The sequence below is a fragment of the Oreochromis aureus genome, linkage group 19, assembly GCF_013358895.1.
Source record: "Oreochromis aureus strain Israel breed Guangdong linkage group 19, ZZ_aureus, whole genome shotgun sequence".
Classification (NCBI taxonomy): domain Eukaryota; kingdom Metazoa; phylum Chordata; class Actinopteri; order Cichliformes; family Cichlidae; genus Oreochromis; species Oreochromis aureus.
In genome coordinates this window covers 6,040,108-6,060,644 of record NC_052960.1, presented here as the reverse complement: position 1 = coordinate 6,060,644, position 20,537 = coordinate 6,040,108, and the positions used below count along the sequence as shown (strand labels likewise).

At 41.4% G+C, this 20,537-nt stretch overlaps 1 protein-coding gene across 4 annotated transcripts in view; it reads right to left on the bottom strand.

Moving 5' to 3' along the window:
* ralgapa1 (Ral GTPase activating protein catalytic subunit alpha 1) overlaps positions 1-20,537 on the bottom strand; it is a 78,752-nt gene that overhangs the window by 15,743 nt on the left and 42,472 nt on the right. For all 4 annotated transcript variants that reach the window (XM_039603566.1, XM_039603568.1, XM_039603567.1 and 1 more), the window contains exons 42-43: positions 19,000-19,158; positions 17,695-17,822 (exon numbers count right to left, since the gene is read on the bottom strand). In XM_039603566.1, the coding sequence (XP_039459500.1) occupies positions 17,695-17,822; positions 19,000-19,158 (287 nt within the window). The remainder of the gene's footprint in view (positions 1-17,694; positions 17,823-18,999; positions 19,159-20,537) is intronic.

Sequence of the window (20,537 nt, the reverse complement as noted above, 5' to 3'; positions counted from 1 at the left end):
CTTCTCATACATCCCCCCCATAATGACAGACACGCACAGCTGTTACGGCCTCCTGACACACACGCACACACCCATACACACATAAACACACAGTTCAGTCCCATCATCTCCCAACAGAATGACCATTTGCTCAGTGAGCTCCAATAACAAGGGCTTTTCAATGAGAAAACAGTGTTTATGTGTGTGTCCGGATTTGATAAGTTTGGATGTGAGAAAGCACAGTGTGTGTGTGTGTGTGTGTGTGTGTGTGTGTGTGTGCACGTGATGCTGTTTGAGTGTGTGATGGGATTAAGCCAATGAATCTTCAGAATGAAATCTGTGTGTGTGTGCACGTTGTGAATGGCTCGGCCATCTGTAATAGCACCCATGGGTTTTCTATTGGGTTAGAGAGCTGGTCTATGGGCCTCAGAAGGAGAGAGATTCAGGTCTAATGGTAACTGATTCAGTTAGAGACAATGATAATAACAACAATATGGCTGCTTTAAAGTGCGCTGGCACAACAGAGGGGAAAGGAGGGGGGCAGATAAGTGGAAAAAAAGCAGGGAAAATAGAGAGGAGGAAATCTATATAAACTTGTGACAGGGTGACGGTTTGTCAAAGATTGTTTCTGACATTTACCAGACTTGACTTCACGGGAACTTCAACGTCTAAAAACAGCTGTTATTGTTTCAAAAAAAATACTCGTCGAAACCTCGGAGGGAGGGACGGGGGTCGGAGGTGCAAATGCAGTGAGATGCTGAGGGAGGAAGAGAACTTGTTAAAAGGGAAAGAGCGAAGGTGAAGATGAAAGAAGGGTGAGAATCCTGCGGTGAGGCGCAGAGGAAGCGAGGCAGCGACGGCAATGTTTAAGTAACAACACGAGAGCCGGGAGAGCAGCGGCAGGCGTGCAAAGACCGTCAAGCCGGCGCCTCGCACGCCGAGTCTCTGTGTGATCTCGCCATTTGCCCTTTCCTGCTTCCCCCTCACCGCCATCGCACCCCCCCTTTGGTGAACGAAGGTGTGTTTGTGCGAGTCAGGGGGGGAAGAGAGGTGTGGATGTAATGCAATTAGGAGATAGAGGTGCTATTATATATTCAGGCAAACAACACCTAATCATCTTCATATCATGTTTTAATAATGTGCATCTGAAAAAGGGGGAGGGAAAAAAAAGGCACATAAAAGGCTCCCGTTTCCTCATTTCTGAGGAGGTGAAAAGGTTTAAAGGACACCCACGGGAAAGAAAGATGTCTGCAGAGACGGGAGAATAAGGACAAATACATACAGAGATGCAGTACCACTGCTGAGATAAGTGACGTGAACATCTCTTTCTTCGCTGGTCCTCCGTCTGCCTCCTTTATACCTCCTTCCCTTTTTGTTCCTCTCAGCGTGGGCTGTGTCACCGTGTCACAAACACCAACTCCCCGCCGGGATGAGGCGACATGAGGAGGACAGGGACGACGGACCGATGTGCAAAACACACACAAGCAATAATCTCACCTTCATCAGCAGTGGACAAGCTTTAAAACACTGCACGGAGAACGTCGGCTACGCTGGGCTGTTCTAGCAATGAAAGTGTCCACATGGGGTCTTTATAAATCTTTATAATTAATGTCTCTACAACACCGACTGCATATTAAACCTTTTTTCTTATTTTTTTATGAAAGTCACGTGTGGTCTCGACACCTTGTCCTGTCTTGGGAGCCTCGAGAAACCCTGTTGACGCTGCTTCGAGCCACTTCGCCATCGAAGCAAACTTTAGCACTTTTCTTTACGTGACAACATTTAGAGCAAAAATATTTATCTGTATCACTTCTTTAAGCCAAATTAAATACAGGTCCTGTGTGTCTCTTTCTGCTTCAGCTTTTACAAACATTTTTCTCTTATTTGATACTGAAAATTAAGTCTTAATAACAGAAACTGTGACTGAGATTTAACGATTTTAGGTTTTCTTGTTATTTATTTTCCCAAATTTTTAATCCTCCTCTGTGAGGCATTTCAGGAGGCCGGTCTACACGAAGCACGGTACTGAAATAAAGTTATTATTATTGGTATTAAAAAAAGAAAAAAAGTAGAAACCATTGAGAGGTCATAGAAAATAGAGTTGCAATGCGCTCGCACATCTCTGCCTCTATCCATCCCTCTGTCCCTCTATCCAAATGGCAGTCGCCACTATGAAATCTGCTGTAATTGAATTTCAGATGGCTCCTCTTATTAAGTCATTAGCAGAAAAATATCCCTCTTTCAGCGAGAGAAGGGGAAAGAAAGAGGGAAAATTATAAGGGGAGGAAGAGGGGAGAAAGGCTGGTGAGGGAGAAAAAGAAAGCAGAGCAGAGAAAGGCGGACAGGAGAAACATGGAGGAGAGAGGGGGCGGATAAAGAGGCTCTTTTGTGTCGAGTCAGAAACTCATTTTCTTGTGCGTGGCTGAAAGGAGTGGAGAGAGTGAAGTGTTCGTGCTTTCCTCCTGCTCTTTCTCCCCCTCTTCTGTCGCTCTCTCTCTCTGTCCATTTCAGACCTTTTCTCTCCCGCAGCGCCGCTCATTGTGGCGGTGTTCGACTCCTGTGATCACTTGAGACCGAGGGAGGCTGGAGGAGGAGAGGAGGCGAGGGGAGGAGAGAGGGAGCTTGTTAGCGCATTAGGAGCTGGGCCCACTGCTGGGATGTGTGTGTATGGCAATGTTTGTATGTAGGGGGTGTGTGCTGTGAGTCTATATATATATATATATAAAGTCTGTAGAGATAGAAATGTGACTGTATGTGTCTACAGAGAGCGTCAAAACCCGGCTGTCAATTAATAATGCAATTAATAATTATTAATGCAATTATTCTTACACAGCGTGTCTTTTATTCTGTCTTCCTTCTCTCTCCCCAACCAGTCGCGGCAGATGGCCGCCCCTCCCTGAGCCTGGTCCTGCCGGAGGTTTCACCCTGTTAAAAGAGTTTTTCCTTCCCACTGTCGCCAAAGTGCTTGCTCATATGATTGTTGGGTTTTTCTCTCTATGTATTATTGTAGGGTCTACCTTACAATATTAAGCACCTTGAGGCGATTGTTGTTGTGATTTGGCGCTGTATAAATAAAATTGAATTGAATTGAATTTAGTTTGGGGGTTCGATCCCTGGCCGCTCCACTCTGCATGCCAAAGCATCCTTGGGCGAGAATAATTTTTAGATAAAGTGCTTTGAGTGTAGAGTAGAAAAGCACTGTACAGGAACCAGTCCATTAATCTTGTTTGTGCTTTAAAAAAAACATTAAATTTTTAACCCAAGACACGAATTTTACCATATTATCAGCTTTTTTCTTATAAAGGCCTTTTTTTTTTTTTTTTTTTTATGTGAAATACAGTTTTGTTCTAAAGGCATACTGATCAAGAGGTAAGTGAAAAAAGTAATAAAAAAGTGAAAAACAAGCAAAGGTTTCTGAACTTTGTGTTAAAATACAAAAAACATCACAAAGTGACCAAAAAACAGAAATGCAAAGAAACCACAAAGAGCCTGAAGAGAAGCGAAATAACCACAGAAATCACAAAAAATTAGGATCTTGCAGAGTTGCCGAGCTTCCTACAGAGTAACTGGTGACAATAAAAACTGTTGAGGAGCTTTCTCAATCTGAAGTCCTATGAATATCATCTAAGGACTTTAACTTAGTCTTATTAAGACTTAAGATCGACAAATATGCTGCAGCAACAAACGTGCTATTACATCCCTAAAGGACGTTATGCCATTGGTTCTCTTGTCAGCAGAAATGTGGCTTAACCCCACTTATTGAGCTGATATTGAGCTATATCTGGATCCACAGTAAGAAATGGGGGCCCTGCTGTGGCACACTTGGTTGAGCAGGTAACCCATATGCCAAAAGATGCAGGGACTTTGGGTGAACTCTGTTTTCCAACTTCCCAGTCTAAGACTGGTGCTGTTGTGTTTTCCAGCTACCTTTACTTTCTCAATAAAAAGAAGAAAGACCAACAAGCCTTTAAATACACTTTATGACCTCCCTGTCTTGCACTTTGCAACATATTAGTTCAATCTGAGGATGAAAAAAAAAAAAATGCCTCCAATCAGTCTTTTTGAATAGGATTAAAGAGGGGAAAAACAGCTAAGCAATGTTGGTTTTAAAGTGTTAAAAGGAACAGGCAGTGTTTGCTGAAGGTCATCTCTTCCTGTAAATGAATAAAAATTTGTTGTTTTTAATAAGTAACAGAAATTGGAGTATTAAATCGACTAAAAATAAATTAAGAAAGAGCTGCACAGCCGGTGAAAAGCTAGCTACGTTCTTTAACCTTTTGGTGCTGAATCTGAATAGCTAATTTCCTCTGGTCAGACAAGTGACTCTAATTTACACTCTAATTTAAAAAGGGTGAACATGAAGTACGGCGGTCCATCCTGTTTTTCATGCTGTACTAACAACTTTTTATGATTTTCTATTTTGAGAAAATTGCATTAAAAAGCAGCACAACTTGTCTGTTTTCTTGTCTACGAGACACCTCTCATCAGAGGCACACACACACACACACACACCTTATCTCACCCAGCATCTCCCAAACACACACACAACCCCCCCTATCTGTCCTCTGCACCCCGGGCATTGGAACAGACAACAGAGAGAAGGACATCAGAGGGATAATACAATTGGAAAAGCTTTACAGCGTGTAATGATAAACCTGTGCGTGTATGTGTGTGCGTCCACGCCCAAAGGAACAAGCTAATGGGTTTATATCTTTCTGTGATAGCAATGATATGGAGGGGCTTTGTGATTTCATTATGAGCGTGTGTGTGTGTCCACGTACGCCAAAGATGAGGACAGAGATAGGTTAGTCTAATGCACTACTTATTGCTCGACGTGCATGAAAAGACACACACACACACACACATCACACAATCGCATTTGCCCCTATTCATCTGCTCTTTAACCTGATGCAGAAACAGAGGCCGAGGAGAAAAAACAGACGTGATACATTAATTGGCCCCTTGTCACCCCACTATTTCACCCTTTGACATGTGTGCGCACACACACACCTACCTCCCTGTCACCACAGGGGAGCCTTAAAGCTGCCAGTGCAATTACAAGCTTTATTTAACCAGCACAGAGACACTAAAGTTCACACAGGCACAGCATGGGTGCTGGTGATTGTCACCAAGGCCGTAATAATAATTCCCTTATTAAGGAGATGCATCCGCTTCTTATCTGCAGGCGGTTACACAATAACACCCCCCCCCACACACACACACACATACACATATATCTATACAATCACCAATATGAATCCTCATAATATGGATATAAGAGCTGACATAAGTAATTCCTCACCTCCCGCATGCATCACACAGATGTTAAATCCAAAGTAAAGGACTAGTTTTTGTACATCTTCCTGCTTCTAGCAGACGATATAATCCGTTCATAATAAGCCTTAAAAGGTGAAAAATAAAAGCCTGGCACATTATATATGAAACAGAATTAACATTTTAGCTGAAATGACAAAACACAGCTGACAGGAAATGTCAAAAATAAAAACTGCAGATCCTTAAGTGGCCGCTTGAGGCTGACTACAAAAGCCCCCATAGGCTCCTCATTTTCTTTGTGTAACGTAACACTAATTAACAAGTATCTGTATCTGTGAAAGGAACCCGAATAGTCTATGCCTTGGTAAACAAGCTTGCTAATATTCACGGAAAGATACGACTTCTCATTCTGGATGTCAAAAAACGAACAAACAAAAAACTACACAGAAACAAAAAACACATGTCATGACAACTAACACAACAAATGCAAAAGAAGGCTTCAAAAACCAATCGTGACAATTCAACAGCTATGCCCATCTTTCATTTACAGTCTATGCAATAAGGGTGGATTGACTACCAAATTTTTGTCAACCAAAAGAATTACGCCATTTTGGACAAATAATAAATTGCTCCTGGTTATTAAATGTGAATATATGGAGCTTGTCCTTCATCTTATTTGACGTTTTGGGTTACTGATTGGACAAAATGTTGCAATGCAAGAGGTTGTTACTTCCTTAAAAACACAATATGATTAAATTTGAACCGTTTTTAGATCATTTGAAATCTCAAAAGAAGATGCTTATGTTTCAGACTGATGTCTTTCTGCAATCAAGAATGTCAAAAAATGAACTTGACAGAACAAGGGGACTTAAAGTTACCAAATAATTTGAATAAAAAGTCTGAAAACTTTATTGGTAACACTTAAAACACCTGCTGGGATGTAGCAGGTGCCCTTGAGATACACAAATCCTGCCCCACTTAGCGCTTATTAGCTGGGTAAAAAATATTTTTTTCTTCTAATCCAATTATCATCAGTAATTAATCTTTCGCCAACACCCCCTGTCTGTATCTTGCGAACACTGTTTTCTTTCTGCCTCTTTAAGGCTAAATTCAACACGCCTATTAGAGCTCATGACACACAGTCTGCTGTTCTGCACTTTGTCTCGGTCATCCGTGAGGGAACCCACCCTGAATCTTAAACACCTTATCACATAAAGATACTTACATTCACACACCCGGCCGCAAAGCGCATTCACGCACTTACACACTCACATACACACAACTGCAGATTAGCTTGTTTACCAGTCAGAGGGGGGCCTGCTCCAACAAGGTGTGATCGAGCCACTGATGGCTGCGGCTCATGTGTCTGCACAGCTCTCGGTGACAAGCATGTATGCTTGAACACAGACACTCGCCCGCTCAGTCAGTCACGACATGAATCATGAATGTTGAAAATTAGACCCAAAAAACCCATCACGGGGCAGGAGTAACATTAAAGTAATGCACATCAGCTTTGATAATTGACACCTATGTATTGACTTCTAGTCACGCTGCTCTGTGGGGCGGAGAGTTTACTAAAGAGCTGAGAAGAACCATTGCTGCTTTGTGGTTGTGCCAAATGCTTTGGCTTACAAGCGCAAGAATAAAAACTTGGACAGTCTTCATGCTTCATGGTAATATTCGACTTATTATAGTAGCTGCAATTTCTTAAAATGTTTAATAAGAACTGCAAGTTAACAAAAGAAATACTTGTACCCAGGTGTTATTGTTTAATTACCACATTTAAAGGGTTCAATTATGTTGTTCATGGGAAAGTAAAATGCACTCGAATATGGTGTTATGATTCTCTGATGTGCTGTTGTAGTGAATTTACTGTTTGGCCATTCACTACAGGATGGTTAAAGTGGACCATGAAGGTCTGAAGGTCTACTCGAAGATGTGAATGACTACGGACAATCCCGACTGTGACCATCACCAAAATCTACACCACGACAATGATCAGTGAGATGCTTGGATTACCTAAAGATGACCTCACAAGGAGCAGTACCTTCCATGGAGAAGAAGACTAGAGATGAAGACTGTGCCTAAGAAGTACAGCGAGCTGCCTAAACCTGAGGCCTTAGAAACTGCCAAACAAAGACTCACAGTCTTGGCCAGCCGCTTAAAGAGGTATACCAGAAAGTTGGAAGGCAGGACAATGAACCAGCTGTACTCTACTGAACCATCTAAGGCAGGGGTCCCCAATCCCAGTCCACGAGGGCCGGTGTCCCTGCAGGTTTTAGATGTGTCCTTGATCCATCACAGCTGATTTAAATGGATAAATTACCTTCTCAACATGTCTTGAAGTTCTCCAGAGGCCTGGTAATGAAGTAATCATGTGATTCAGGTGTGTTGACCCAGGGTGAGATTTAAAACCTGCAGGGACACCGGCCCTCGTGGACTGGGATTGGGGACCCCTGATCTAAGGTGTACACCCAGTGGCAGGGGAACACTATGAGAACAACCCCACCAAAGCTGGAGACGAAGCAATACTGGAATAGCATATGGGAGAAGGACGCAACCCTTAACGGCAATGCTCATTGGCTAGTGGATCTACGAGCAGACCACAGAAAGGAACTCAGCAGATACACAGGACTTTGTAGTTTTATGTGATCTGTCTTACTTACAACTGATTGTGAAATTTACTCCCTCCTAGATATTCTACACACTTACTTGTTGTAACACTGGCATCTTAATTCAGTACCACAAAATTCAGTGAGCTCTATTAGAACAAATCATATCTTCACCAATGTTTGTAAAGGCAGCTTGCATTTTTACGTTCTTAATTTGATGCACCTGTGGGACTGAAAACATCCAACTTCATAGCACAAGAGGTTCATCCCAAAACATTTATTCATTTGGTGTAGCTTAAAGTGTGGGTAGTCTCAAAGGAGGAGGAACTAAAACAGTTTCTAATCAAGCAAAGCTAGTCTAGTCAAGTGCTAGAATAGAAATATAAAATGTATTGAAATATGCTCTTAAGTTTAAAGGCATTACTGTAAATTTAAACATCATCTAAATAAGTCAAATCTGCTAAAAGACACCTAAACTGCTGATGTAAAGATCATTTTATCCCTCCACCCATAGGTTAAACTCCAGTGTTTAGGGTGCGTAGGGAATACATAGTGTGCCTGAGGTAGGGAGAAATACCACATATTCAGGATTCTTTAAATGTTTTTTTTCTCTCATGCATAATATGATAGTGTATGAGGTTCAACCACAACCAGCAGAAGTAACAGTATGTGCCTGAGATGCAAAAGATTTCTGGTTCGAGACTAGAAGGAGACACACATCCATCCTCAGGGGGCCAGAACAGCCTGAGTCTAGATAAATGGGAGGGTTGCATCAGGAAGGATGCAAAAAATCAAATATGTGTATCCATCCATGGTGGCGACCTCTTGGGAAATAAGGAAGCAGTCAAAACTACAAAATTAAGCTTTCAAAATAATCAGTGAAATTTAACTGAAAAACACCTGAGAACAACTTCTCTTTAACTCAAACACGGCCACATGTTAACTGTAACATCTGTACACTTTCAAGTGTTTGGAAATCATAGCGCTAATATGTGACTGTGAAGCAGACAGTCATCCTAGAAGCAACACACACATACACACAGACTTCCCCAAGGAGACGGGAAAGAGATTAGCCGTGACCCCTCCTCCTAACCCCTTTTCTTTTCATTTCCTCTAACTACCCGACGGGAAACAATTAACCACAATCACCTCCCCCTCTGCAAGCATTCACACAGACTTATATTCATTTCCTTACCCTTAACCCACACTAATACACAGACCCTTAGCCTAATCCTGATTGTGTATGTGCCACTCAATGTGTGGCACTGATTTCTGTCAATCTGCTAGCAGAAGCTGCTCATGCACCGCAGAGTTTTATGCTCATTTACATCCAGATTTTAAATAATGGAGCAGCTTTACTCATGGAAGACTTTTTCACCAAGTGTTTTAAATTTACGTTTGTGACAGATTTATCAGCGAGAGCTTGACGCAGGCATCGGTGCAGCTTTCTTTTAGATCAAAAGAAATGCTTCTCCAGTGTCTGACGGGTGCAGCGGAGCCTGCGGGAGGTTAAGGATAACATGACCCCATTTCAGCATCAGCAATAAGAAAATGTCTTCAATTTGTAAGGCTCTGCCCTCACCTTTCTGCCGTGGTGAGAAACACACACATCCTTGTCACACACAGCAGATTGTAGCCTTACTGGGACAATAGGCTCTATTGTGGGAGTTGGCAAAGAGAAGCCAGGCAGGCCGCTAGGCGTTTGGCTGCCCTTGGTGTGTGTGTGTGGATATGGGGGATAATAGCGCTACATGCCCAGAGTTGCCACCATTTCAGTGGGAACAGAGTGTGAAAGCGAGAGAAAGGCGCTGACACTCACACACACACTCACAAACAGAACATCGCTATCATACTGAGCCATATGCTGACCCCAGCCTCAGTGCAGCTATCTCTGCCAATCAACTACTAGAGGGGACGTCCCACACAACCAATACACACACACAGACACACACCCTTTAATCCTGAAAGTAACGTTTATACACATGCACTTCATGTTTACGTTGTGTGTAAGTGTAAATGGATAGGTGATATATATTTGAAAATTCATGCAGACACAAACATTTGCTGGCAGCCTGTGTCCGTGTGTGTGTGTGTGTGTGTGTGTGTGTGTGTGTGTGTGTGTGTGTGTGTGTGTATAGCAGCTTAGTATCTCTCCAACATTGTTCCCCAAAAACCACAATCACACAGGAGCAGATGGAGGACGGCCACAGCCTGCTCTTTCTCTCTCTCTCTCTCTCACACACACACACACACACACACACACACACACACACACACACACACACACACACACAAGCACATTGCAGCGCAACACGGTGTTATCAGATGGTAGAGCAGCTGGAGTGGTTGCAGCTAGGTGACCAATGGGCCAGCATGATGACTCTGTTTAGACGAACTCACGGTCACAAAACTCAACTTTACCTTGGAAAACAGATTTTACCGAATAAGGTAGAGATTCAAGTCACCTCTTATAAAAAGCATCAGATTTAGAGATCAAGTTTCCACTTTCAGACTTGTGGTATTTTTGTTTGGTACAACAAAAAACAAAATTTTACCTTCCTGCTATGGTTTGTTTTGAAATTTTGTGCTTTTTAAAAAATAATTAGTGTCAGTTTTTCAGCATTTTGAGGACTCGTAACTATTAATATAGGAGACTGCTACATGAAAGTTTCATGGCTGAAACACCTTTTAAGATCTTTTACTAATGACAGCTAAATGAATTTTACACCCACTCAAAGTGCCACAATCTAAAGCTTTACATCTCCTTTTTGTCATGAAATCAACATTACTTTAGTCAAGGACAAGCAGGAACATAAAGAAAAGCAGGTTTTATGCTGCAGGGTGACATACGACTTTTTCCACCTCTATTGGTGCATGCTTTCTTCATTCATTCATAAGGGTAATATCAAAGGCAAAGCATTCTTGCGAACATGCACTGTAACCCATATTTTAAAGTCTCAAAAGTGATGGTAAAAACATCAAAATTTATTATGAACAGCTTCACAACTGTCCCCAGTAATAAATCCAAGGGAATTGTGATAGAGATGATCTACAGTAGGGTTATGCAAATCACATCTGGATCCCGACACGCTGGTGTCGCTTAAAGAGCGATGACACCCAACAGTCTGCTCCTCACTTTTATCTGGTCTAATCTATGAGTTCAGGAGGACTGACTCCAATTCTTTACGTGACTAAAGATTGGCTGCGTGCGTGCTAACACGAGTCATCAGCGGGAAGAGAGGGGAAGTTTCTAATACCAGCTTTGTGTTATTGTTCATCGTGACATGTGCGAGTGTAGTGGGGCCTATATGAAGAGTGTGTGCATGCATGTGTTGGGGAGTTTTGGACTGCTTCTGCTGCTGCAGTGAGCTGATATGTGAGATAGAGCTGTGCTTACACACAGCTGCCCCAGCAGCCTGGCACCCTGTGTGAGTGTGCTGTGTGGTTTTGGATGGCTCTGGTCACGGTGAATGAAAGATCACAGAGAGAGAAAAGGCAGATGGACTGCCCTGAGGGCCAAGAGACAGAGAGAGGGGGAGAGAGGGAAGAAGGCAGACAGAGAGAGAGACAGGGGGAGAGAGAGAGAACGGGAAAGAAAGATGAGAAAAATGCCAGTTAACACTGACATACTTTGTCTTGCCAACCTTCTCTCCGTTTGCTTCTGTGTCAGCCCCTCAGCGAGGTCCTATCAGTCAATGTTACAATGCAGCACTCGGCTGAAGCTTTATGCAGAACTGAAGGAGATTCATACACAAGGACATCTAAGCCTCATGTATTCTGTGTTGCCGAATTCACAGGTATGTCAGGAAGATATGAATCATTCATCTCTCTTCAAATCTCCACTACTTTACAGTCAGAAAACCATAGTACACATGCGAGCATTGGCCCCAAGCTCAGACCAATGGGAGGGTTGGGTTAGGAAGGTGTTCTGACGTAAAATCTTTGCTAAACGAAACATGCAGCTCAAGAATGAGATGACCATACTGGATGTGTAGAAGTCCAGGTTAGCGATGACCGCTAGCAGTACTTACTAGTGCTAACTGACATTAGCCTTTCTGCTAAGCTGGACAAACTGCTTGATGCCCAACCACATTCAGTACAAAAGGTCTGAAAAGTGAAGCCAATGAAACAGGTCTTAAACCTTTAATAAAACCTGTAATCCTTTCAACAGCCACCAGGGGGAGATACCTGTGGTTGCAAAGAAACTCCTGCTCCTATAGAAGTATATGAGGATAAAAAGGCCTTGGGCTCTGACCTCGAAACACTTCCCTGACGAGTTTTTGAGCTCAGACACTCATTTCTTGTCATACTGAACAAAATATTAAGTCCATTTAATAGATTTTGGTCCCTCATATATGGGGCAAAAATTTGCCAACAAATGCATAATCTCCGATGTAATATATCTTATAACACAAACATTTTAGTTTCTTTTAATTTTTTTGACATTAGGAGTCTCAAATGATTTTATAACACTGACTGACAGGAATACAAAGCATGGGCTACTAATATTATCTTTTAAATGTAGTTCAAGTTCCACAAACCACATGTTAGAGTAAATGTTCCTGCAGCAAAAAGTTAGATTCACTCAGAGCAGGAAACCACTTGCAAATATTCAACAACAGCCGAAAATCAGGGGGGGGGGAAGGAACCGTAGTTGAAACACAGAAAAAGTCATGATCCGTGTATTTGTGTGAGGCTTCCTTTTCTGTAATAGCCAAACAAACAAAGCAATGAACCCAACCGCGCCTGGAAAATGCTTTGATCACTGCAGCCACCACAGAGAGACGAAGATCCTCATCGGAGCACAAGCTGTTGTGTCATTTTAAACACAACTTATCACAAAGACCCGGGTCAGTGCAACTACAAAACAACTACTGTACCCATGCAAAACTGTTTTGCTCCGATTTAAATTAGATCTCAAGTGGCAAAATGTAACATTTAAATGTTTTAAGGTTACAAATGTGCTGTATTACGCCCCCTTATAGAGGCTTTTTTTAAGACCCAAGGTGTCTTTGCTTGGTCAGGTATGTTGTCATTTGGAAGCCCCCCTTGAGAATAGAGATGGCACGATACCACTTTATGTCCGATACCGATACCGATATCATAAATTTGGATATCTGCCGATACCGATATGAATCCGATATAGTGTGTTTTTTAATCAATAAAACTGTTTTGTTAATATCTTGCTGCTTTTTGTATAAGTTCATACTCAAGTTAAAAAAAAAAAAAAAAAAACACTAAAGCTTTTCTGTTATACCTGTATGCAAAAAATACACTGCACCCAAAATATTTCATAGTTCAGCAATACAGATCAAGCTAATAAACTTAAACCTACTCCATCCTCCCTATTCTGGTATTTTAAAAGTAAGCAACCTAACTAATAGGGTTCTAAAACTCCCAGCAAAAAAAAAAATAAAATAAAATAGGGAACCCCCCACCCTCCACCTCGTGATGCTTAATCGATGTAATCAACTTTAATTTGATGCAGTATGAAAAAAAATGCACAGAAATCAATTATTTTTCAAGAATAATTAAATAGATTCAACATCTTTCTTCAACAGAATTGCAGACTGCACAGATGGTATCTTCCCAAAGGAAAAAGTAGCTTACTAGGGTATATTAGACTTAACAGTTACTATATACAGTAATGGACTTCTATACATTTTACATCAGATTAAAACTTTGGGTGTAAGATTCGGATGATTATTTATTAAAAGCTCGACATTTTAAATGAGAATAAGAAAGAAAAGTATGTCTTTGTGCCCCCTTTTCCCTGTTCATGCCCTATCGGCCCCCCTGGCTAAACTTTGCTAGATCCGCCCCTGCACAGTTACCAGCCGTCAGCTACGTAGAAAAGGATCCTGGTGTAGAAAGTAATATTAAATAAATTCTAACGACAGCTTATCAAGCTTAAACGTGCTGCTGTTGTTCAGCCGCTGTTTTCCTCTTTCTGGCGCGAAGTGGGCAATAAACAAGATAGACGGACTCGCGACAGAAAAGCCGATCAGCTGATCATTGATCAGTTTCATGACTGAAGTAGCAACAAGAGAGGGAGGGGGAGAGAAGAGGCAGTCGCTCCATATATCGGTTGTTAAGCTTAACGCGGGAACGCTTTATAAACATTCAGAGATGAACTTACACACTTGCTTTACTTCTCTCTGGGATAACTTCCTCGGAGATGAAATGCCGGATTGCTAGCAGGCTACAAATACACACAGCCGCTCTATCACGTGATGCACACTGCTCCGATGTGCTACGGTTATGAGCCGAGTTACACCGTGTCGCAAGTTTTTTGAGGTGCTTTTTTGATATTTAATGGATCGATTACATTTTTTATTTCCCTCCGATATCCGATCCAGTAATTTACGTCAATATCGGACCGATACTTAATATCGGATCGGTCCATCTCTACTTGAGAAAAAATAAACAAGACATTAAACGGAAGAATAACATTAAAAATTAAAAATATGCATGAATTAATTTATAAAAATAAATGATATATTCATACTTTTTTTAAAAAGCACTGCATTTATTTACCTTTGTGTTAATTTACCTATATATATTGAGACTCCTGCTGTATTTAAGAAATTATTGTTTTTAAGTCTATGCCCTTATTTCTGCATTAGCTTCTGAACATAATGCATTCTTTTCTATATCTATCAATGCAGTTCTTCATACTTGGGGGGACCTAGCTGGAAGAAAAATGCCAACAGGGAAATATTATTGAGAAAAGTTTGTCTTAAAGGGTTGCTATTACATCATGAAGCGACTTTCCCTCACTTAAGGACAATGAGAATGAACAGATAAGAAAAAGATCTGGGGGAGAAAAACTGAATGAAGAACGAAAAGTAATAAATGTGAAAAAGATGAAAAACAGACAATACGACAGAGATAGAAAAAAAGGATTTGCTAAGATAAGGGAATTAGAGTGACAAGAGAGACAATGCAGGGACAGAATTAGGGAGGAAGATAGAGGAAAAGATGATGAGGGGCACAGATACAAGATAGAAGCAGGAGGAGGTGGAAAAGGCCACAAGAAGACGTACGGGGATGTGAGTGCAGAGATAGACGGTCCCAGAGTTTGAGGGAGGGAGGGAGGAAAGGAGTGACAGAAGTGGGGGACACAAAGAGAGGGAGAGGTGGAGAGACAGATAAGAGGAGCAGAGTGGTGTGTGTAGCACAGAGATGGGGAGTCAATAATGACTGATTACTGTAATTCAGCCTGTCAGAGACATCGACCTGCTGCTACCACCAATCGATACACGCCAGGACACTCTCAGACACACACAAACACCCCGAAACAAGCATGCGTGACACACGTGTGTCACCAAGCGCACATGCTCACAAACAAACGTGTGCAGTGGGTAAACGGACGTGCGCACACAGTCTCACACGGAAACGCAGGACATGTGGACGCTTGCAGAGGTGTCTACATGTCTGCACACTCGCTCAAGATTGCCGGAGTAACACAAAAAACACAAACTGAGACATGAAGGTGGGGAAGAAGCAGTGGGCGCACAAAAACGCACATACACCTACACAAAGCTGTCGGGAGGGGGGGGTGTTCGCTCACGAGCTACAGCCCCACACTGGGCCTAACAGTCTGTGTATCACTAGCGAAATGGCTTCTTCGGCCTGTCCTTTCCCTCATCTATCCACATGGTCCACCATCTTTCTGCCATCACCTGCACTATGTACGGGGCAGGTGACAAAGTAAAGGTGGGGGGAAGTGACGCCACATGCCACCAGAACAGCTCCAAGCAGTTTTGACCCTGAATCACAGAGGCTCTGGAACTGTACTGCATGGATGAACACCAATCTTTCAAAGGATTTTCTCCCTCAGAATAATGTCTAACACCTCAGTGCCAAATCCCCCACATGTGTGCACCTTCCAGGTGAACTGGATGACTTGGACAAAGTCTGATTACTGAAGCTGCCCAATACCATAAGGCTCTACTCTTGGGAAATGTAGGAAACACAAGTTAGGCTGCAGTCTGAGAGCAACATGCTCTACACGGGTACTAAGATATCTTTGGGGTCTCTAAGCTATAATGGGGACATTCGGGCTTTGCATGTGAAGAGAAGGATTTCAAATTTAATACTGAATTAAACACTTCCTGTCATCTCACTGCAGCATTATGGTAGAAATAAAATCTTTTTTTTTTTTTAAAAAATAAGGAATTACAATCGTTCAGCCTAGAAGTTAGAAGTGCCTGTTTTTCAGCATGAAGGTGATCACTCAGAAAAACTTTGTATTGATTTGCAGAGCCGATTCTCTTTAAAAGGGACAAGTGGAACCAAAGCATGTCTGCACAAAGTCCCTCACGACAAAACGGAGCCCCCGGATCCCCTCGCTGTAGGGAATAGGGATTATGTTTTTCCTTTAATTTGTCATCAGGCAATTTTGAATACAAAGAAAAGAGAGAAGACAAAGATATGCACACAGACACGGGGGACAATTACTGTTTTGGTTTTTGTGTTTGTTTTTTTAGTTACATGGTCTTTCTGTTAAAAAATATTGGTTAAAAAATGTTAATTAATCTGCATGTTTTTATATTGATTCACTTGGATTTTTGTACCTCTTGTGTCCATGTAAGTGTAATCAAGAGTGTGTATGAATGTGGATACTTATCTGGCTGTGTGTCTCTGAGACCAGAGAGCAAAGCCTCTCATTTAGGAACAGTGTTAGAGAGGAGAGTCATCGATAATTATCGACCATGGCTTCTTCCAAACCATCGCTTCAGATCAGGCAGACAGACTGCATGCACACCTGTCTGTCTGCCTTTCTCTCCTTGCACACACAGATGCACTGACACACACATATACACACCCTCCGAATGTGCATCCCAATCTTCTCTGCCTGGCCACGCACGGGTAAACACGCACACTTGATATATAGCACTTCAGAGGCAACTAAATGCAGCTCTATCAAACAAGCTCTCATATTCTGAAAGCCGCACAGCACTGGACATTGATTTGCTATTCTTAATCCTCCGACCCAAAATTCTCTCTCTCTCTCTCACACACTCGTGCAAGGATTTCAAAAGCCCACACAGTAAAACAGTAAAACTACATTCTCACAACTTCAATGTAAGTTTTTAAAAAACCTCATCATTTGAGAGCATGTGGAGTTGTGGACGACAAGGCAAGTCATAAAAAATTAAATAAATAAATATCAAGGTGATGCAAAACTGCTAAAAATAGTTTTAGTCTGCATTTAGTGGACTTAGAATTTAATGTAACACCAAAAAAGCTACAACCAGAGTACAAAAGAAAAAGAGATGGAAGGCCTTTTCTGCACGAGGCTGCAAAGGACGATATGCTGTTAGCTGTCAACAAGCCTACCTGCTTCAGTGAAGGTTAAACACAGTGATATTTTAAGTGTTTTGCAAACTCTTTCAGGCCAATAATAATAAAATAATCCCCTGAATTCTTCTGAGCAATCATTTTGAAAAAAAAGAAAAAGAAAGAAAGAAACGAGATATGTATTTGGTGCGACGCTCATTCACCTTGATACTTAAAACTTTGCAAAGTGCAGGAATATCTGAAGTCTTCAGACCTAAACAGAGAGCTGGTAACAGCATAAATCCACGTACTGCAGACCTTAGAGTTTTGAATAAAGTGTTTTTTTCCTGAAGTTTGTGGCAAAAGAGTGTTGTGAGGTTAAATATCTCTTAAAACACAAACATAATACACAACAATGTAAATAATATGCTAATATAACACAAGAGAATAGAAAAACCAGGGAGAAAAATTAAGTTTCAGTGTCCTACCTTTGCTTTTTTTTTTTTTTTATCCTAAATTTTCATAGGAGGGTTTTAAAGGATACAAGTTCTGGTAGAGAGGGATGAGGGATTTAAGAGCCCGGCTCGCGTTGATAGCTGTCGCTCTCACCATGGTGGGCAAAATCTTCATGTCCACAATGGCTCCATCAAACAGCGGACCAAAGAAAGGAACCTACAGAGAACAAAACTGGCATTAAATCCACGTTTATTCCTTTATATAGTTTAAATTAGGTTTTTTTTAAAAGAAAACCCTGAAAAGTCTAGATTTTTGTGAAACAGCGGGACCTGACAAGTAATGATTGACACCACAGATTTTTGTAATGATACAATATTTGATTCAGGCTTTGACTTTCCCATATAATTCAGTGCTTTGCTTGTGGAATCCACCAAAGAAACTAATGCCGGACTTTTATTGAGTTTATTTGTGGACCAGGTCTCCAAGCCATGCGCTCTGTGGCCGAATACATGTGCTTTCAGGACAACAACAAAGGGAATATCTTATCTAACTTGTTTTTGGATTCATGATAATTCAATATTTTTCCCTGCAGAATGAATGAAAGAGAATATGATTATGTTATTAGTGCTGTGGTATCTATGTCACAGAGAAAAAAAAGCAGCATTTTATTGTGTTAGGGCTTGTTTGAAATAGAGTTATGCCATCAGTGCTGTGGTATTAATGTCTGTGTGCTTTAGACTGATACATTAACCAGATCAGAAAGACTTGGGGCAAGACTCTCTCTAGGATTGTTAGTCAATCTGGATGCATATCTGTGGGGTCTGGTAGGAAACACAAAATCATGGACCAAAATACTGTTCTCATTTTTTTTTCTCCAACCAAACTTTCTCCAAATCCACACAAGTCTAAGTATAAAAAAAACTACAAAAATGGCTAACTAAATAACACTTTTAATAAGAGAACATTTCACTTATTCTCCAAATGTACGAAGATTCCTAGCATCTTGTAATATCTTTACAAAACAATAGTCTAAAGATGACAACTGTTGTGATTTGGTGTCATATAAATAAAAATCTATTTATGTATTTTAAATCTAACATATTAACATTTCATTGTTGTTTTGCCACAAATACAGCTTAAAAAAAGGCTGCATTTGGAAAAGTGTTTAAATTTTTCCTTTAATTTTGCACATGAGCACTGCTGCCACTGATAATGGGAAAGATTACATTAATTGGCCAACAATTCCCACAAAAGGTGACATAGATAGCCATCAGTGATAAGCTCAGAGGGCAGTTAAATTACCATGCCAGGTTTTAATAATGCGCTTAAAGGTCTTGCTTCAGAGGCAAGAGGATTGTGTGTAAGGAACAACTACCTAGTCCTGCGTGTTTACCTCTGGTTTTTTGAGTATGTGGATGGAATACATGTGGTTCTTCATGGGGTAGATGATGATTAGCACATCTCCAAACTCTGTGGGGATGATCCCGCGGCGGTAGTCCCTGGAATGTTCTGACCAGACGATGTGGACTTCGTCGTTGCCAAGATGTCTGAGCTGGAGAGACAAAAAAAGAAAAGAAATTAATAGAATCAAAATGGAAGAAAAATATACATTATTACTCAAACACCAACACTGACCGAGAGGGGTCTGTAAACTGAGCTGGATAGGCTGTATCCATCATAACCCCAAGGCTTTGAAGTCTGTGTGTATATGTGGTTTAGGTGGCCCTGGGTGTGATGGAGTGAGTGTGTGAAGATGGAGAGTGGACAACAAGACAAAGTGAAGCCCCGGAAAGATGGAGTAGGGGCTGGAAGACAGATGGGATTGTGTGTGATGCTCTGACTGTGTGTGAGATTCACACTCACTCACGCCGACTACAGTCGGGGCTGGTGACAGCTCAGTCATTAACCTTGATGTCTGCCAAAACACACACACCCACCTTCCACCTCCCCTCACAGACGTCTCTGTACACACCTTCAGATAGCTGCCAGTCTTGTCCTTGGCCCTGAGATAAACACGCTGAAGACAGATTATTTTAAATGTTTAACTACAGTTACTTTTATGACTAATTAAATCGTGCACTGGGATTCAAAGTTTAATGATGTAATTTGGTTTGTAGACATCATAGACTGTATATTACAGATGGTCATATGCATGTTACACCACCCATTACATACTTAAGTGCCTATAACTTATCAGCTAGTCCAGTTCAAAGACTGGAACTAGTGAAGGTGAGGCCTTACAGTCAACTGTCAGCTACAGCTGCCCATCAGCACTGAAAGAGATGAGTTACAACAGTAGAGTTGTTTCGAAGGGGATATTAGTTATTAGCTGGGGATTTTAGTCTTTGTGAACTGACTCACTTGTTGAGCCAGCCTCAACTGGTCACTGGAGGAACTGCAGGTTTTTGCACTTCTGCATTGACCCTGGAGGTCACCGCTTGGTCCTCAGCTCGTATATAAGCTTGGGGTCAACTAAATTTTTTAAATGTAAGCATTATTTAACACATTTGGATGTGATTTCACCAACATGCAGCACTGACTTGAATTTACCTGAATATAGTGAGTTATAGGCTTAATTAACCTGACAGAACTTCACGGGAAAAGCATAAAGTTGATATATCTATGAAGTTTTGCCTTGAATAAATCTAAACCCCCCTCCTGTGTCTGCAGGATACTCACAGTCATCAGTAATACTGGGAACTGATGCTCTTTCCATTACTGCACTTTAAGAAAGAGTTATGAGCCTCAAGTCGTATTTTTGGGTGTCAGAACAATTAGCTGGCACAGTTTAAGGCAGTCTGGAGTCTTGGTGTCTGATATGCCTCTCTGAGCTGTACTTTTATTTTAGAAATGTTTCAGTGACGAAGCTCAGAGTGATGTCATCTCTGATGCCACGATCACCTGGTGTAATGCAGCTTTAATCATTTAATC